Genomic DNA, 16,978 nt, shown 5'->3' on the forward strand with positions numbered 1-16,978 from the left:
CCTGCTCCCAACTCCACTTTTGTTCAGATCAGGGGTCCCCAACATGGAGCTCATGGCCACTATGGAACCCATCCACACCTTTCCTGGCGCCTGCCAAGTGTTTTTAGAAAGGGGCTTTTGCCATGCAAGGCTTCTGATTGGCCATTGGGGATTTGATTGACTGTGCAGATTTTTAAAAACAGCTCACCAGTTTGTGGGGGGGGGGGGGAAGCAATACACCATCCTAACCACCAATCTGCCTTGCAAAAACACAGGATTGGGAATCCCATCTAATTCTGTCTCATGTTGTGGGCTGAAGCCCATTGCTGAAGAGCTGTGGCCTGTTCCTTGGTGTCCCAGTAACGTCAAGGTCCAGTTTTAGCACTCAGCTTGGAACTGTTGAGCAGGTGGAATACAGCTGAGTCAGTTTGCCTTGGCTGTTTGTTTTTGCAGACGTTAACTGCTTTGGCACAAGCTGGGAGCACCGTGGGAGGAGCGGAGGGTGCCCAGGGGGTACTGGCAAAGGTGCTGGACTGTGACACAATCACCCAGGTGAAGGAGAAGATCCTCGACCAGATCTACAAAGGGACGCCTTACTGCCACCGGCCAGACCCAGATTCTCTTGACTTGGGTGAGCGACAATATCAGCCTTAGACCCCAGAAGGCATGGCTGTTATAATGGGATCCTGACATACCCTAAATGGAAATCGGGCTCTTTCCCCAGCTTGTGTTGCTCTCTGGCATGCAATTCCCCCCTCTTACGTCTGTATTCAGGACAATTCTTGCTGACTCTGTGCCAGCATGGTTGCTAAGCAACGGCAGTCAAAGCTCTCCATCCACTTCCGGGTCAGCTCAAGGAAGGCAACAGGAAGCCACAGTGGGGAGATGCCACCAGCAGGGGACCCTGTGTAGGGCTGCCAACTTCCAGGTACTAGCTGGAGATTTCCTGCTGTTACAACAGATCTCCAGCCAATAGAGATCAGTTCACCTGGAGGAAATGGCCGCTTTGGCAATTGGACTCTATGGCATTGAAGTCCCTCCCCTCCTCAGGCTCCGCCCCAGAAACCTCCTGCCGGTGGTGAAGAGGGACCTGGTAACTCTAGCCTTGTGTCCGGCTGCTGGGAAAATACTGAGGGCACATGGGCCAAAGTCCTGCCCTCCTAAGGGATTGAGACTGTTGGGCCTTTGCCCCCAACCATGCTCTCAAATCTGACTTTGTTTCATGTCTCCAACTGTGACAGAGTGGAGATCAGGCCTGGCGGGGCACCTCATCCTCTCTGACGAGGACGTGACATCCATTGTCCAGGGCACTTGGAAGCGCCTCAACACGCTGCAGCACTACAAGGTGAGGAAGGGCTGGAGGGTTGTTATTGTTGTTGCTATACTGTTGTGTGTGTGTGTGTGTTAAGTGCCGTCAAGTGGCTTCCTACTCATGGCGACCCTATGAATCTGTGTCCTCCAAAATGTCCTATCTTTAACAGCCTTGCTCAGGTCTTGCAAACTGAGGGCCTGGCTTCCTTTATAGAGTCCATCCATCTCTTTTTGGGTCTTCCTCTTTTCCTGCTGCCTTCCACTTTTCCTAGCATGACTGTCTTTTCCAGTGCCTCTTGTCTTCTCATAATGTGACCAAAATACTACAGCCTCAGTTTAGTTATTTTAGCTTCCAGGGCTAAAATAAGGCTCTGTTCAGGCTTGATTTGATCTGTGCATTAAGTGCCGTCAAGTTGCTTCCAACTCATGGCGACCCTATGAATCAGTGTCCTCCAAAACATCCTATCCTTAACAGCTTTGCTCAGGTCTTGCAAACTGAGGACTGTGGCTTCCTTTATAGAGTCCATCCATCTCTAGTTGGGTCTTCCTCTTTTCCTCCTGCCTATACTGTTACTTGGCTCTAAAAAGCACCTGGAAAAAAACCCAAATATGGATTGCGACCACAGTCTCAGGGAAGGGGAAATTAACTTTCCCCCTACCCTATACTGTGTACCTGATATAAAATGGTCTCCTCTGGGTACTTGAAGCCTCGGCAAAAGGGGAAAGACAGGGGTAATACAGTCTTGTTCCTCACTGAGGTTTCTGGCAGCCAGGGCAGTGGTATTTTTGATCATAGAAACAAAACACAGGCGGAGAGAGAGAACCCCACCATTCTGCCTGCACAACCCCCATCCTATGTAGCTCAAACCATGTAATGGTATTTTAGGCCATTTATACATTTAGATTTCTACACGTGAAACTCATGTGTCACATGCATCTTGGACCAGGCACGCCAAACCACACTGACACCATACATGCAAAAACCCACAACTTTTGGCACCATAAGAAGCAGTCTGAAGCTGCCCCAGTTCAGCCAGTTAAGAAAATTTAAAAACTCTGATGGGAGTGCTCAAAATGGAGTGGGGCCTGTTGTGTTCTTTTTTGTAGGTTGATCAATGAAGTCTGGTGAGTGGAAAGTCCGTAGGGTTGCCAATTTCCAGGTTCTAGCTGGAGATCTCCTGCTATTACAACTGATCTCCAGCCGATAAAGATCAGTTCACCTGGAGAAAATGGCCGCTTTGGCAGTTGGACTCTATGGCATCGAAGTCCCTCCACTCCCCAAACCTAATCTAATCTGGAGAACTGGGTTTGATTCCCCACTCCTCTATGTGAGCGGCGGACGCCAGTCTGGTGAACCGAGTTGGTTTCCCCACTCCTCCACATGAAGCCAGGTGGGTGACCTTGGGCTAGTCACAGCTCTCTTACAGCTCTCTCGGCCCCACCTACCTCGCAGGGTGTCTGTTGTGGGGAGGAGAAGAGAAGGTGATTGTAAGCTGGTTTGATTCTTCCCTAAAGGTAGAGAAGAGCAGCGTATAAAAACCAATTCTTCTTCTTCCTCCTCTTCTTCTTCCTCCTCTTCTTCTTCAAAGCCACAGAAGTGCATTCTGTGAACACATTTAGCCCTTGAAGCTAACCAATGTGATGTGCTATTGAAATAATTTTTTCAACATGTCTATGCTATTTTCCATTTTGACCTCCTTCACCAGCATTTCTGCTTTATTGGAGTGGCTGAACTGGGGCAGCTTTGAGCTGGCTCTGACCCTGTGAAAAGCTGGGGGTTGTGTACATACAGTGCTCAGCGGGGTTTGGGATGCATAGTCCAAAGTGGATGCATCCAAAGTCCTTCTGGTAAAGCACTGGAAAATAATACAACATGGAGAAGGAGTCTACTCTGCTGCTTCACCTGCATGTTTGTGTATGCTTTAGGTGCCCGATGGAGCAACTGTCGCCCTTGTTCCTCGAATGACCAAGCATCTTCCCAGAGAGAATCAAGATTACATCCCCGGAGAGAGTGAGTCATTTCAGCGGTTCTTTAAAGCTGGCGCTAAACTGGATGCTGCAGAAAATCATATAATCTGGAAAAATATCAGCGCCAACCCCAGGCCGGAAGGAGAGAGGGAGAGATTCCTCTTTCCTTTCTGCTCTTTGCGAAAAAGGAACTTTAATCTACAGACCATTCCCAAAACATTGCTAGGGCAGGGGCTGTGGCTCAGTGCTTGGCATGCAGAAGGTCCCAGGTTCAATCCCCGGCATCTCCAGTTAAAGAGACTAGGCAAGTAGGTGATGTGAAAGTCTTCAGCCTGAGACCCTGGAGAGCCGCTGCCGGTCTGAGTAGACAATACTGACTTTGATGGACCAAGGATCTGATTCAGTATAAGGCGGCTTCATGTGTTCATTCTCTGTATTGTAGAGACCCCAATGTTGGAGGATGCGGATGAAGGCGGGATGAAGCTTTGGCATCTGGTGAAACCGACTGAGGAGCCAGAGCTGCCGAAACATCGGCGAGGGAGCCTGCGGGAAAGGGAAAGAGCCAAGGCCATTCCTGAGATCTATCTGACTCGCCTCCTGTCCATGAAGGTAAGGAAGAGGAGGGCCATAGTGTGCAGAATATCCAAGATTCAGTCTCCAGCATCTCTAGTTAATAGGTGATGTGAAAGTGCTCTGCCTGAGACCCTGGAGAACCGCTGCCATTCCGTGTAAGCAGTGCTGACCTCGACAGACTGACGGTTTGACTCATGTGGCAACTTCGCGTATTCAAGAGCAAAACACTGGTTGCCAAAGTAACTGCCTTGTTTTAGAGTATCTTGTGTCGCCCCCCACCCCCCTGTTCTTTCCATCTGTGTTTCGGAACACCATCAACGACGCTGCATCATGAAACCCTGTCCAGGTGGTCTTTGCACACAGTTTCAAAATGTGGGAAAGAAGAATTTCATAGGAATAAACCTTAGGGAGAAGAAATCAAGGGAAGGAAATGCTTTGAAGGACACTGGCTGGACTGTAACTCCAGCGATAGTTTTAGAATGATTTATTTCTATTGGGATAGATCACAATGGGTAGCCGTGTTTGTCTGTAGCAGTAGAAAAGTGTCCAGTAGCACCTTAAAGACTAACAAACTTTCTGGCAGGGTAGGAGCTTTCGTGAGTCTCAGCTCACTTCTTCAGATATTTGTACTATGGAACTCGTATATCCTGCTAAAATTGAAATGACAAAGTTGGGGTGGGGTGGGGAGGTGACTTAGGTGTAATTTGATTGAACATGATCTGGGAATTGGCCCAAATAAAGAGAATCTTGATTATGGTGTTAGCCGTTCTGTACCCACAAACCCTTCTCTCACTGATTTGCCAGAATCTTTACCCATCGGATTTTGTTATTTTTTCCTAGTCTTGTTTCCCCTCAGATTGTGTCTGGCTGCACACTGGAAGATGGCTGTAGATTGGCTTCATTTCCCTTGCTTTTTCTGCTCTAACTGTGACTCTGCCTGGGTTTGCCTGCAGGGAACGCTGCAAAAGTTTGTGGACGACTTGTTCCAAGTGATCCTCAGCACCAGCCGCCCCGTCCCCCTGGCTGTGAAGTATTTCTTTGACCTGCTGGATGAGCAAGCGGTGCAGCATGGGATTGTGGACCCAGAGACCATTCATATCTGGAAGACCAACAGGTACGTAACGCCAGCTGCTGCCCAGGGAATCCCGAGAGCAGAAAATCCCAGGGGTGTGCATTTTCCCAATCAGGAGCCAGTCTTCTCTGGGCAATGAAGGATGTGACGGCGAAAGACAATACTCTGGCAGGGCTTTGACAGTTTCCATCCTTCCGCCACTTCCATGGGTTTTAATCCTCGTTGTCACACCAGCTCTGAGACAAGCCATAATTTTCCCCATTTTGCAGGCTAGATAACGAAAGGAAAGAGAAAGTAACCTGCCAAGAGCATTCTGGTACACTGGTGGCTGAGCAGGGATCCAAACCTACATTTCCCGGGTCCAAACCAAATACTCCTAAAAACGTAAGAAAGGCTGTGCTGGATCAGACCAAGGTCCATCACGTCCAGCAGGCTGTTCACACAGTGGCCAACCAGGTGCCTCTAGGAAGCCCACAAGCAAGGCGACTGCAGCAGCACCATCCTGCCTGTATTCCACAGCACCTAATATAATAGGCATGCTCCTCTGATACTGGAGAGGATAGGCATGCATCATGACTAGTACTCATTTTGACTAGTAGCCATGAATACTCCTCTCCTCCATGAACATGTCCACTCCCCTCTTCCAAGTTGGTGCCCATCACCACATCCTGGGGCAGGGAGTTCCACAGTTTAACTATTAACTAGACAGTTCCACAGTTTAACTATTACCTAGACAGTTAACTAATTAACTAGACAGGCTTCGCTCCTGATACCAACGGCCAGTTCATGGATTGCAAAGTGTGCACGCTGCTGTCTAACATGAACCGCATGGTCTCCTCAGTCCTTGTCCAAATCATGCCCGATTTGGATCAAGACCATGAAAAGGGGGCTTCAGCCCTGCTGGGACAATGGGGAGGGCTGTTTGACCGTGGGTCTCTGAAACAGACCAACTAGCCTCCTCCCCAGACAATTTCAAGTCAGGGAAATGGCATCATACTTAAGAACCTAAGAACATAGTACTTGCAGTTCACCTCTGACTGTAACTCAAGGTGGGGACTTCAGGCCATACTTGAGTACTCTGAATGCACAAATCTGTCTCAGCACACTTGCTTTGCAGATCTCTGAGCACTGTGCTGTCAGTTGAGCATGAGAGCCAGCATGGTGTAGCGGTTAAGAGCGGCGGACTCTAATCTGGAGAACCAGGTTTGATTCCCCACTCTACATGAAGCCGGCTGGGTGACCTTGGGCTAGTCACAATTTTCTCTGAGCTCTCTCAGCCCCATCTACCTCACAAGGTGCCTGTTGTGGGGAGGGGAAGGGAAGGAGATTGTAAGCTGGTTTGAGACTCCTTAAAGGTAAAGAAAACTGGGATATAAAAAGCAACTCTTCTTCTCCCTGTCCTCTCTCTGTAGCCTGCCCCTGAGGTTCTGGATCAACATTATCAAGAACCCCCAGTTTGTTTTTGACGTGCAGACTTCGGATAACGTGGACGCTGTGCTCCTGGTCATCGCGCAGACCTTCATGGACTCCTGCACCCTTGCCGATCACAAGCTGGGCCGGGTGAGCTTGGGGAAGCAGCAGTCAGAGAGCTGCTAGTCTGTGTTCTCTCTTGGAGAGAATCTGGAGTCTGTCTTTTTCAGACTGTCATTGTCTAGCACCGTTGATGTGCAGCGGTTGTTGATGGGGTGCACGCAAACCCTCTCACTGACTGGGAATTCCACAGTTTAATTACTCATTGAATAAAGAGGTTTTCCCTTTTGTCTGTCCTGTACCTATTTCTCAATGATTTCATTGCATGCCCCCACATTCTGGTATTATGGGAAAGGGAGAAAGAAATCCCTATATCTACTTTCCCCATTCCACACATAATTTTATAAACCTTTATCATGTCTCCCCTTAGCTGTCTTTTTTCTATGAAGTCCTGAGTACTGCCCTGAGTACCTGTTAGATACTACCTCTCATGCAGGGGAGGGGCTGTGGATGAGTGGTAGAGCATCTGCTTGGCATGCAGAAGGTCCCAGGTTCAATCCCCGGCATCTCCAGTTAAGGGGGCTAGGCAAGCAGGTGATGTGAAAGACCTCTGCCTGAGTCCCTAGAGAGCCGCTGCCGGTCTGAGTAGACAATACTGACTTTGATGGACCAGGGTCTGATTCAGTAGAAGGCAGCTTCATATGTTCATGTGTTCAGATGACACTCAAGGACACAATTCCTACGCGTGACTCGCCTGTGCCATTTCGTGTTCATGTTTGCTGGAATGTCTTTTTTATTTAGCTATCAGTACAAATGCAGAGTTCTCATCTAACCGTCAGCCACATTCGGACATCACAACAGACCTCTGTCTGTGGCCGGGCATATACAGCTGATTCTCATGCTTGGGGGCTCCCGTTGTGCACTGGACACAACGGAGCACTTCCTGATTTGGGAAGCCTTGAATCAAGTCTGTGCAAATTGGAGTTCATTTCCTCCCCATAAACCAGGATTCTAAACAATGGCATTGAAATGCTGTGTGGAATCCCAGTCGGAGAGGCAGGAAATCCGTTTCCCGTCTGCCCAGACGCCTGCATCCCAATTACTCAGCAAACGGTGGCGGGATTCAAGGCTTCCCCAGCCAGGAAGCCTCAGAAGATTCACACCATAAAAGGTCGATACAGTTAAAGCTTAAAATAACTGTGCATATTAAAACATAGAATCATGGAGTTGGAAGGGGCCTTAAAGGCCATCTAGTCCAACCCCCTGCTTAATGCAGGATCAGCCTAGAGCACCCTTGACAAGTGCTTGTCCAGCCTCTGCTTAAAGACTTCCAGTGAGGGCATATATATCAAAAAAATTAAAATCAGACTTCACAACATTCAGCGTATCAAGATAGCTTCAAGACTTTGGAGCCTGGAAGCTGTCAATCACACAAGGGGAGGGGTGAGGAGAAGTGAAGGAATTGCAGGAGCACAAGAGCAGAGGTTTGCTGTGATATCTGAATGCAACCGTGAACTCTGCTTAGGATTGCCCTGTAAGGTAGGCGGTGATGGTAGCAGGCAACCAAATCTCAGACATCCAGTGGTGGTTCTTGCCTCCCAACTATTCCTCGTCTCCAGGATGCGGTCCTCTCGCTCTTTGGAACCAGCAGGGATTTTACCTTCCATTGCTAGGGGCTGTCAGCCTCTGTGTGTACCTGTGCAGAATTTATCCCCGCTCTGTGCAGTGTACATGCATTTGTTGATTTCATTTCCATACTGAGATGTGCTTTTATTCAGAGAGAATACTAACTTTACCTTGGGGTGGAATGCCCACAGCTACAAGGGATGAAGAAAGTCATTTAGGTTACATGTTTATTCCAATTATCTAAACCAGGGGTGTCAAACATAAGGCCCACGGGCCTGATCCGGCCCCTTGAGAGCTCTTATCCGGCCCACAAGCTAGCCCACACACCCTCTCTCAATCTGGGCTGGCGAGGCATGGCCTGGCCTGACCAAATGGCATTTATGTCATATCCGGCCCTCGTAACAATTGAGTTTGACACCCTGATCTAAACATTTTCCAGAAGCTGGCACAGAGGGTAGCAAGTTGCTACTCCTCATGCCATGAAGGACAAACTCTGAAATGTGTGGCTGGTTTTTGGAGGGACCCTGGACCTCGAGGGAGGGTGGGAGGGGATTCCTTGAATGAAGAGGCAGGACATCACGACTGTGTGCATCCTTCTGGGCTTCTGATTATTCTGCCTTCCCTCCCACCACCCCGCTCCAACTATAGAGGTCCCCTATTATTCCTGCTACTTCTAAACTTTACTAGGAATTGTAGCTAATTTCATGCTCCTTTCCAGGACTCTCCAATTAACAAGCTGCTCTACGCCCGTGACATTCCACGCTACAAGCAGATGGTGGAAAGGTAAGAAAGAGGGCAGGAATAGCTGAGAGTGGCAGGAGGACAGGGAAGTGGGTGGAGGAACCAACAGCTGTCTCCTTCCACCCTGCAGATACTACGCTGACATCCGCCAGACGATCTCTGCCAGTGACCAAGAGATGAACTCCGCCCTGGCTGAGCTATCACGGGTAAGTAGCGCCCCCCCCCCCCACAGTACAGGCCTTTTTGACACCCTCCCCTCAAACTTTATTTTGCAGAGCTTGCTAGATGAGGTAGTGTAACGCACACTGTCTGTGCTGTCTGAAAGTTGCACTGAGGCTGGGTTGTCCTCTGCTTCTCCGATCTTTAGAGGTCCAGCATGCCTTATAGTCTTTCTTCCCACTCGGCAGGCTTGTAGCTAGGGCCGTAGGTTATCACAGGGAAAATAAGCTTCCAGTCTGGTAACTCAGTAATTATTTATTGTTATTTATTTTATTATTTCAGCTTACTACCCTGCTCTCCCCAGTCGAGACCAGGCCCAGAGCGGCTTACAAAGAATATAAATATCCCATTAAATCAATAAAACCATTAAAATAGCCCTGTAAAAAAGTCATTTAAACAGATATACTAAATAACCTAAGGCACCTCTAGAGTGTAAAACACAATGCTACAACTAGGTGAGCAGATAGAATAGAATTCCAGATTGATATAGGGAAAGATGTAACAACAGTGGGTGTTAGGGAGGCCTGCATTTATACATAGGGAACGATAGCTGGGCTCAACCATAGGCCTGGCCGAATAGCTCTGTTTTACTGGCCCTGTGGAACTCTTGAAGGTCCTGCAGGGCCCTGGTCTCATTAGAGAGACTATTACAACAGGCAGGGGCCAGGGCAGAGAAAGCCCTGGCCCTGGTTGAGGCCAGCCAGACACTCCTCAGGCTGGGGACCACCAAAAGGTTGGCATTAGCTGAACGAAGTTAGCGTGTGCATTCTCTAGATCCATGTGGAGTTCAGCACCGTGAAGTGATCCTGTGATTCCTCCTCCCCCTCCCTCGCTGTGGCTCCCTCGCTGATGAACCCGGTTCTCTCTTGGTTACAGAATTACTCAGGTGATCTCAATTCCCTGGTGGCTCTGCACGAACTCTACAAATACATCAACAAGTACTACGACCAGGTGGGTGTGGCTCCCGGGTGCTCTCCTTCTTCCGGCTCACCTTTCAGGGGGTCACACAGAAACCCATAAGCTTGGAGAGTCCAAAGGGCTACCTAGCGTGTTATGGCCCATGGAAGGCGTGGCCACTGTGCATGAAAGGTGGGGGCGAGTTGTTCACAGTGAGCCAAATTCTGCGCTGGCCATAAAACACTTTTGCCTACTTACGTTGCAAGGTGTATCATTCCATCCACTTGCACCCACCCACAAGTAACAAGCAAGCAAACCTCTGGATGGCCTTTTCAGCTGCCTCGTGTTTGCATTTTAAAGCAGTTTCACAGCTGGGGGCTGGGGGGGAGGATTCCTGAGACCAGTCTTTATGGTGTGGTGCAAACTCAATTGTTACGAGGGCTGGACAAGACATAAATGTCACTTGGTTGGGCCAGGCCATGCCTCGCCAGCCCAGATCAAAAAGGGGAAGTGGCTGTCTTGGCTGGCTCGCGGGCCAGATAAGAGCTCTCCAAGGGCCGTATCCAGCGCATGGGCCTTATGTTTGACACCCCTGGCGTAGTGGTTAAGAGTGGTGGACTCTAATCTGGAGAACAGGGTTTGATTCACCACTCCTCCACATGCAGCTTGCTGGGTGACCTTGGGCTAGTCACAGTTCTCTCAGAACTCTCTCAGCCCCACCTATCTCACAAGGTGTCTGTTGTGTGTGGGGTGTGTGATTGTAAGCCAATTAAGGGACTCCTTAAGGTAGGGAAAAGCAAGGTATATAACCCAACTATTGTTGTTGTTGTTGTTGTTATTTCACCACCACCACCACTGATGCAGTGGCAAAGGAATGCTTGGAAAAGTAAAACCCACAATAGCAAAGTGGGATCTCTATGTAGATGTAGGGGCCAGCAAAGGAGGAGAGGTTCTTACAGGCCCTCCACCAGCCCCCAAGGCCACCCCGTAGCATGGTGAGGGGTGGACAGCAGGATGAGGGGAGGATATCAGCGATGGCGGAGACAATGGCATAAGTGCTTCCCGTTGTGCTGTGAGGCAGTTGTGAGGGAACGCAGCCCACCCATTGTCCATCCTTCCCTCCCTCCTCTTCCCAGCTTAGCTCAGTCCACAAAGCCCTACACTGGCAGCAAGGTTTGGGCAGCTCGCCATGGGGCGGGATTGGGAAAAGGGAGAGAACTAAAAAGAGGATGGCATTGACTTTTGATGTTAGTGGCCAGATGGATGTGACACTCACTAGAACCATGTGGGAAACGTTGCGCCTGGTTCAGCGCGCTCTCAGGGGGATTGCACCTGGTTCCTATGACAGGCGGGGCATGCCCCTGAGTTGCTGCCCCTCCCCTAAAGCCCCGCCCTAAAGATCAACGACCATCATGGGCTGACAGCTCTCAACGACCATCATGGGCTGACAGCTCTCCGTCTTCCCACAGATCATCACCGCCCTGGAGGAGGACCCGACGGCACAGAAGATGCAGCTGGGGTACCGCCTGCAGCAGATTGCCGCCGCAGTGGAGAACAAAGTCACAGACTTGTGACGCGCGCACAAGGACGGCCAGCTGGAGACAGCGGGGTGGAATGCACCTGCTGCCGACGGGACCAAGCGCTCCATGTTGAGGCTGGAGAAGGAAGTGGCAGTGGCGGATCGGGAAGCTCAGCGGGCTGCGTAGGCCAGAGGACTTTGTTTTTTACAGACTTAAAAAAATAATGATGATGATGATGATGTTGAACTTTATGGGAGGAGCGTCTCCCAAACAGCCTGGGGTCCTCCAGATGAGCTGAGCCAAGCAGCCGGGAGGCCAGAAGTTACGAATGTGCCAAGGAGACTGGAGACTCGCGCAGTCCAGGGAGACACCCAGATCTCTGCCTTTCCTCCCTGCCGTCTGAAGCCACTGCAGAGAACCCCTCAGGCAGGGACCCGGATCAGCGCGAGCTTTCTTCCAAACTTGTCGGGACCTTGAGAAACAGCGAGAGGGAGGGAAGAACCTCTGCCTTTTCTCCTGCCCTTTGGGTGTCTCTTGCGGCCCTTCCTTTTCTCAGAGAGCCCCAGTGCTCCGCAGCAGGCTAGGACAAGCACAGAGGAATGGGCCGAGGAAGGAGAAGCCAGCATACGACTTGAAAGTAGGGTTGCCGACCTCCAGGGACTAGCTGGAGATCTCCCGCTATTACAACTGATCTCCAGCCAATGGAGATCAGTTCCCCTGGAGAAAATGGCCGCTTTGGCAACTGGACTGTGTGGCATTGAAGTCCCTTCCCCTCCCCAAACCCCGCCCTCCTCAGGCTCCGTCCCAAAAATCTCCCGCCGGTGGCGAAGAGGGACCTGTCAACCCTACTTGGAAGCGCAGTTAGCGGGAGCAGGAAGCACCGTGCCAAGACCCATTCCTGCCTGCCTCTGCCACCCCGTCCAGGTGGTCCTTGCAGCCTGCAAGCATCCCTTTCTGAGCACTGCTTCTTTGAGCACAATTCCCCTCCCCTCTTTCCCGCTCCCTGGAAAGCACAAAAAACGAAACCTCGCTTCTCTCCGCCTTTTTCGCACACCCCGTTGCTGCTGCTCTGAACTGGACCTGTAGATTGCACTGTAGAGATGGGAGGAAAAAGTATTTAAGAGCTTAAAAAGTTTTAGCTTTTCCTCCCTGACCTCCTTGAGAGAACACTTCTCTTGGGCTCCCCACCCCCTACCCCCCAGTCTTCATGCTGCCGCTTCCTCCCACCCCCCACCCCGATCACTCCTCTCTGTCCCCTGTGGGGGCTTTTCGAATTCTGCCAGGGACAACCCAGAATTTTTACAAAAGCCAACTGGTTGTTCCTCTAACTTCCTCCAAGGGCTGAGATACATGCCCCCCCCCCACACACACTGTTCTGCTGCCTGCTGCTGGGGTTGCCAACTTTTTACGGTCCCCTGTTCCTGTGCCTTTAACAGCCGTTCAATCTTTCAGCATTAGCAAGGCGTTATGAAAATCTTCAGTGGTGATAGATCAAGTGAGTGTTAAAGCCAGAGAGCCAGTGTGGTGTAATGGTTAAGAGTGGTGGTTTGGAGCGGTGGACTCTGATCTGGAGAACCAGGTTTGCTTCCCCGCTCCTCCATAGGAAGCCAGCTGGGTGAGCTTGGGCTAGTCACACTCTTTCAGCCTCACCTACCTCACAGGGTGTCTGTTGTGGGGAGGGGAGGGCAAGGTGATTATAAGCCAGTTTGATTCTTCCTTAAATGGTAGAGAAAATCAGCATATAAAAACCAACTACTACTACTACTACTCCTTCTTCTTAAAGGCACCGGAGCAAGCCTGGCAGGTTTTTTCTGCTCAGTTGGCAACCCTACCTGGTACCTCACTTATAATTAAACTCAGAGGGTCAGTTAAAGCACAGCCACATCATTCCCCATTTCTTTGTACCCAAGGACACCAGGATGAGCTGTGTGCCTACATCAGGCTCCTAATTTCTCTTTGCCTCTTCTTGTCCCAGTAGGGTTTTGTGCTGCTGTTCCTACCTCTGCAGCCCACACAGACTACATAGTGTCCAAGCAGCAGGTCGGGACACAAGTAGATCCAGTGGTGGAGTCACTCCAGTCTCCCGTTTGACAGTGCAAGGCTGCAGTCCATCCTTGAAAGCCATCTGGGAGGACTCCTGTGCCTTAACAGCTGCAGGTCAACAGCTTCTCTCTGACTGCCTCTCATCTGCACATCAGATGAGGGGGTAGGTTTTTTTAAAAAAACACACAAAATGGGCCAACATCTGTTGAGTTAGGAACAGACAAGCTTTTGAGTTCCACAGAACGCTGCAATGGGCCTGACGAAGATTTCTGTGTAATATCAAAGCCTGCCTGGTCTCACATCAGAATAGGCTGGTCAGATAAGAGATTCAGAAGAGACAGTGAGAGACGGAGCAGCGCAGTGGCTAGGAGCGTGAGCTGTCCGCCAAACGTTCCAGGTTCAAATCTGAGCCCAGCCGTGGCCTCGCTCGGGGTGCCTTAGGCCAGCCACTCTCTCTCAGCCTCCTGTTTATATTATGGGACTGATGATAATCATACTGGCTTACCTCGCATGGTGAACTACAGCGATTGTGTGTGCGCACGTGCTGTGTGTTGAGCATTTGGGGAAAGGGTGATATAAATACTAAGTATTCTGAAGACTGCCCTCACCAAAGGCCTTGTCCCACCTTCGTACAGACGTACCTGCAGCGGGACACCATTGCCTTACCCGGTTCCGTGTCTCTTCTGCTCCAGAGCCAGTGGAGTAACACAAACCAGTTCTCCTGGGCAGAATCCTCCTAAAGTTCTCAGCCGGGTCTTCACAGGCTCCTTTCTCCCCTTTGTTCTCTCGAGACCAGTCGATACCTCAGATGTCAAGTGCCAAGGCTCAAACAGCCTCCTTGGAAGCCATACCCCTCCCCCCCCTTGGATCTGGAAGTCCTTCCCCTGAGAGAGCTGGCCCGATGTACTGAATGCTGAGACAAAAGGCACTTTGTACATGCTCGGTAGGCTTCCAGTCTCCATTGCTGCATTATCCATTCCAGGACTCGGTCTTGTAAACGAACACAGGTGGTGAGACTCGGGAGACAGCGTGGTGTAGTGGTTAAGAGCGGTGGTTTGGAGCGGCGGACTCTAATCTGGTGAACTGGGTTGGTTTCCCCACTCCTCCACATGAAGTCAACTAGGGGACCGTGAGCTAGTCACAGCTCTCTTAGAGCTCTCTCAGCCCCACCTACCTCACAGGGTGTTGTGGGAGGGGAAGGGAAGGTGATTGTAAGCTGGTTTGATTCTTCCTTAAGTGGGAGAGAAAGTCGGCATATAAAAACCAACTCTTCTTCAAACAATGTGTGACGTTGGAATTTCGTAACGGGAAACTCACAAACGTTTTGTTTGGCCCTAAAAGCACCCATGGCACGCACAATGCACATAAAAACCAACTCTTCTTGGTGGTCTCCCATACAAATCAGGACCGACCCTGCTGAGCTTCTGAGATCTGACAAGATCAGGCTAGCCTGGGCCATCCACGTCACGGCATCCAAAGGGGAGGGAGGGGGTAAATGTAACATTGGCCTAAACCCGGAGATTACCTCTGCTGCCAGCTCCACCCTCACACTCCTCCGGTGACAAATGGACATTTCAGGGATGGTTTGGGAAAAAAACCTGTAAGAGTAAGAGCAGCTGCAGCTGGCCCTAGAAAGTGGTACACACCCAACTAGGATTGCCCGGAGAAAACCAGCTTTCACCAGGCATGAAAGAAGGCACAGCTGCCGATGGCCAGCACTGGAGAACTGTTGCCCTTTTCTGAACTTTGAGGGGGATTCGGTATGCCTCTGTGTCTTTACTTTGTTTGTGTCCCCCCACCCCCCCACTGGTCAGTAACTGTGTTTTCCTCTCTGTATTCTTGTCTGGCTCAGCTGACTGGAGAATTAATTATTAATCTGGAAAGTTTGATGGAGGAATCCAGCCTGGGGGTTGCTTTGTGTGTGTGTGTGTGTGCGTGTGTGTGTGTTGTCCTATAGTATAATAATGTTATTGTAGATACCGTTCTGAGCAAAGTAGGAATTTTATCATGGAAATGAGAAGTTTTTGTCTGTAAATAATCAGTTTAGATCCCAGATGATTTTATTACAAAGCAAAAAAATTCTTACACGGTAATTCAATAAACTTTAATATACAACACAGAGCTGGGCCCTGGCTTCCGGTGTCTTTGTCGGTGGCTTCCTAATGATGCATTAAACCCCGCCAGCTTCAGAAAGAAGACAGCTACTTATCTGCAGGCCGGAGGAAGCTTCATTTGTTTGATTTCTGTGCATCCAGACTGCTTTCAAAGAATAGGAGCAGAGTCATTTTATTTATTTTAAAAAAAAACAGCTTCGGGTTACCATCAGAATGGTTTCATTGTGGGGAGGTAGTTGTGAAATTCCTGCATTGTGCAGGGGGTTGGACTAGATGACCCTGGTGGTCCCTTCCAGCTCTATGATTCTATGTGTGTTGGCTTCATGGTTGGACCAATTCAGAGTACAAGAGATGTTTAGGGTTGCCAGCCTCCAGGGGGGTACCGGAAGATCTCTGAGAATTACAGCTGATCTCCAGACTACAGAGTTCTTTTAAAATGTTTTTATTGTTACATTTGTGGTTTTAATGTTGTCACCCACCCTGAGAATGGCCTTGGCCGAAGAGGGCAGGTTAGAAATATGAATATATAAATAAATTACTCAGTTACTCCTCGAGAAAATAATTGCTTTGGAGGGTGGACTCTGACATTATATCCCACTGAGGTCCCTCCCCCTCCCAAACCCCACCCTCCCAAAGCTCCAGGAATTTCCCAACTTGGAGTTGGCAATCCTATAATATGCTCCAGCGTACACAGAGTTCCTGAATGTAACAAGGCTCAAGAGGGAAAGGGATCATCAAATGTTTTTTCGGGTGCGGAGGCTTGAAACCATCTGGGTAAAAATTAAGGGGGAGAAAAATAGTGATGTCATTGTGGGTGTCTATTATAGACCCCCAAGCCAGACTGAAGAGTTAGATGATGCTTTCCTGGAACAGATGTCCAAACATTCAAAAAAGAAAGATGTAGTAGTAATGGGAGATTTCAATTATCCTGACATCTGTTGGAATGCTAACGCTGCCAAAACAACTAGGTCCGACAATTCCTCACTTCCCTTGCAGACAACTTCATAGTCCAAAAAGTGGAAGAAGCGACAAGGGGTGCAGCCATTTTGGATCTGATCTTAACCAATAATGATGACTTGGTTTATGGGATAGAAGGAGTGGGAGTGACCATGTTCTCATGGAGTTGGTTATACAGCAGAAAGGAGAAGCAAGAAATAGTCAAACATGTACTCTAGACTTTAAGGAAGCTGATTTCAATAAATTTAGGGAACTACTGGGTGTGATCCCGTGGGTGAGAATATTGAATGAGAAGGGAGTACATGAAGGATGGGAAATTCTTAAAAGGGAGATATTGAAGGCGCAATTTCAATCAATTCCCACGAGGAGAAAAAAAGGTAGAGGTTTGAAGAAACCAGGGTGGATATCTAAAGAATTTTTGGTTGAGATAAGATTTAAGAAGGACATGTACAGGATGTGGAAAAAGGGAGAAATCAACAAAGAGGAAT

General features: G+C 49.4%; 1 protein-coding gene across 1 annotated transcript in view; it reads left to right on the top strand.

The window, feature by feature from the left end:
* The window catches only part of PLXNB1 (plexin B1), a 151,240-nt gene extending 139,791 nt beyond the window's left edge, over window positions 1–11,449 (top strand). The window contains exons 30-39 of the mRNA XM_056866889.1: window positions 433–610; window positions 1,221–1,324; window positions 3,217–3,301; window positions 3,701–3,867; window positions 4,785–4,945; window positions 6,316–6,463; window positions 8,718–8,782; window positions 8,871–8,946; window positions 9,836–9,910; window positions 11,326–11,449. Coding sequence (XP_056722867.1) covers window positions 433–610; window positions 1,221–1,324; window positions 3,217–3,301; window positions 3,701–3,867; window positions 4,785–4,945; window positions 6,316–6,463; window positions 8,718–8,782; window positions 8,871–8,946; window positions 9,836–9,910; window positions 11,326–11,430 — 1,164 coding nt within the window. The 3' untranslated portion in view covers window positions 11,431–11,449. The remainder of the gene's footprint in view (window positions 1–432; window positions 611–1,220; window positions 1,325–3,216; window positions 3,302–3,700; window positions 3,868–4,784; window positions 4,946–6,315; window positions 6,464–8,717; window positions 8,783–8,870; window positions 8,947–9,835; window positions 9,911–11,325) is intronic.
* Window positions 11,450–16,978: the final 5,529 nt, after the last annotated feature.

The sequence above is a fragment of the Euleptes europaea genome, chromosome 1 (genome assembly GCF_029931775.1).
Source record: "Euleptes europaea isolate rEulEur1 chromosome 1, rEulEur1.hap1, whole genome shotgun sequence".
Classification (NCBI taxonomy): domain Eukaryota; kingdom Metazoa; phylum Chordata; class Lepidosauria; order Squamata; family Sphaerodactylidae; genus Euleptes; species Euleptes europaea.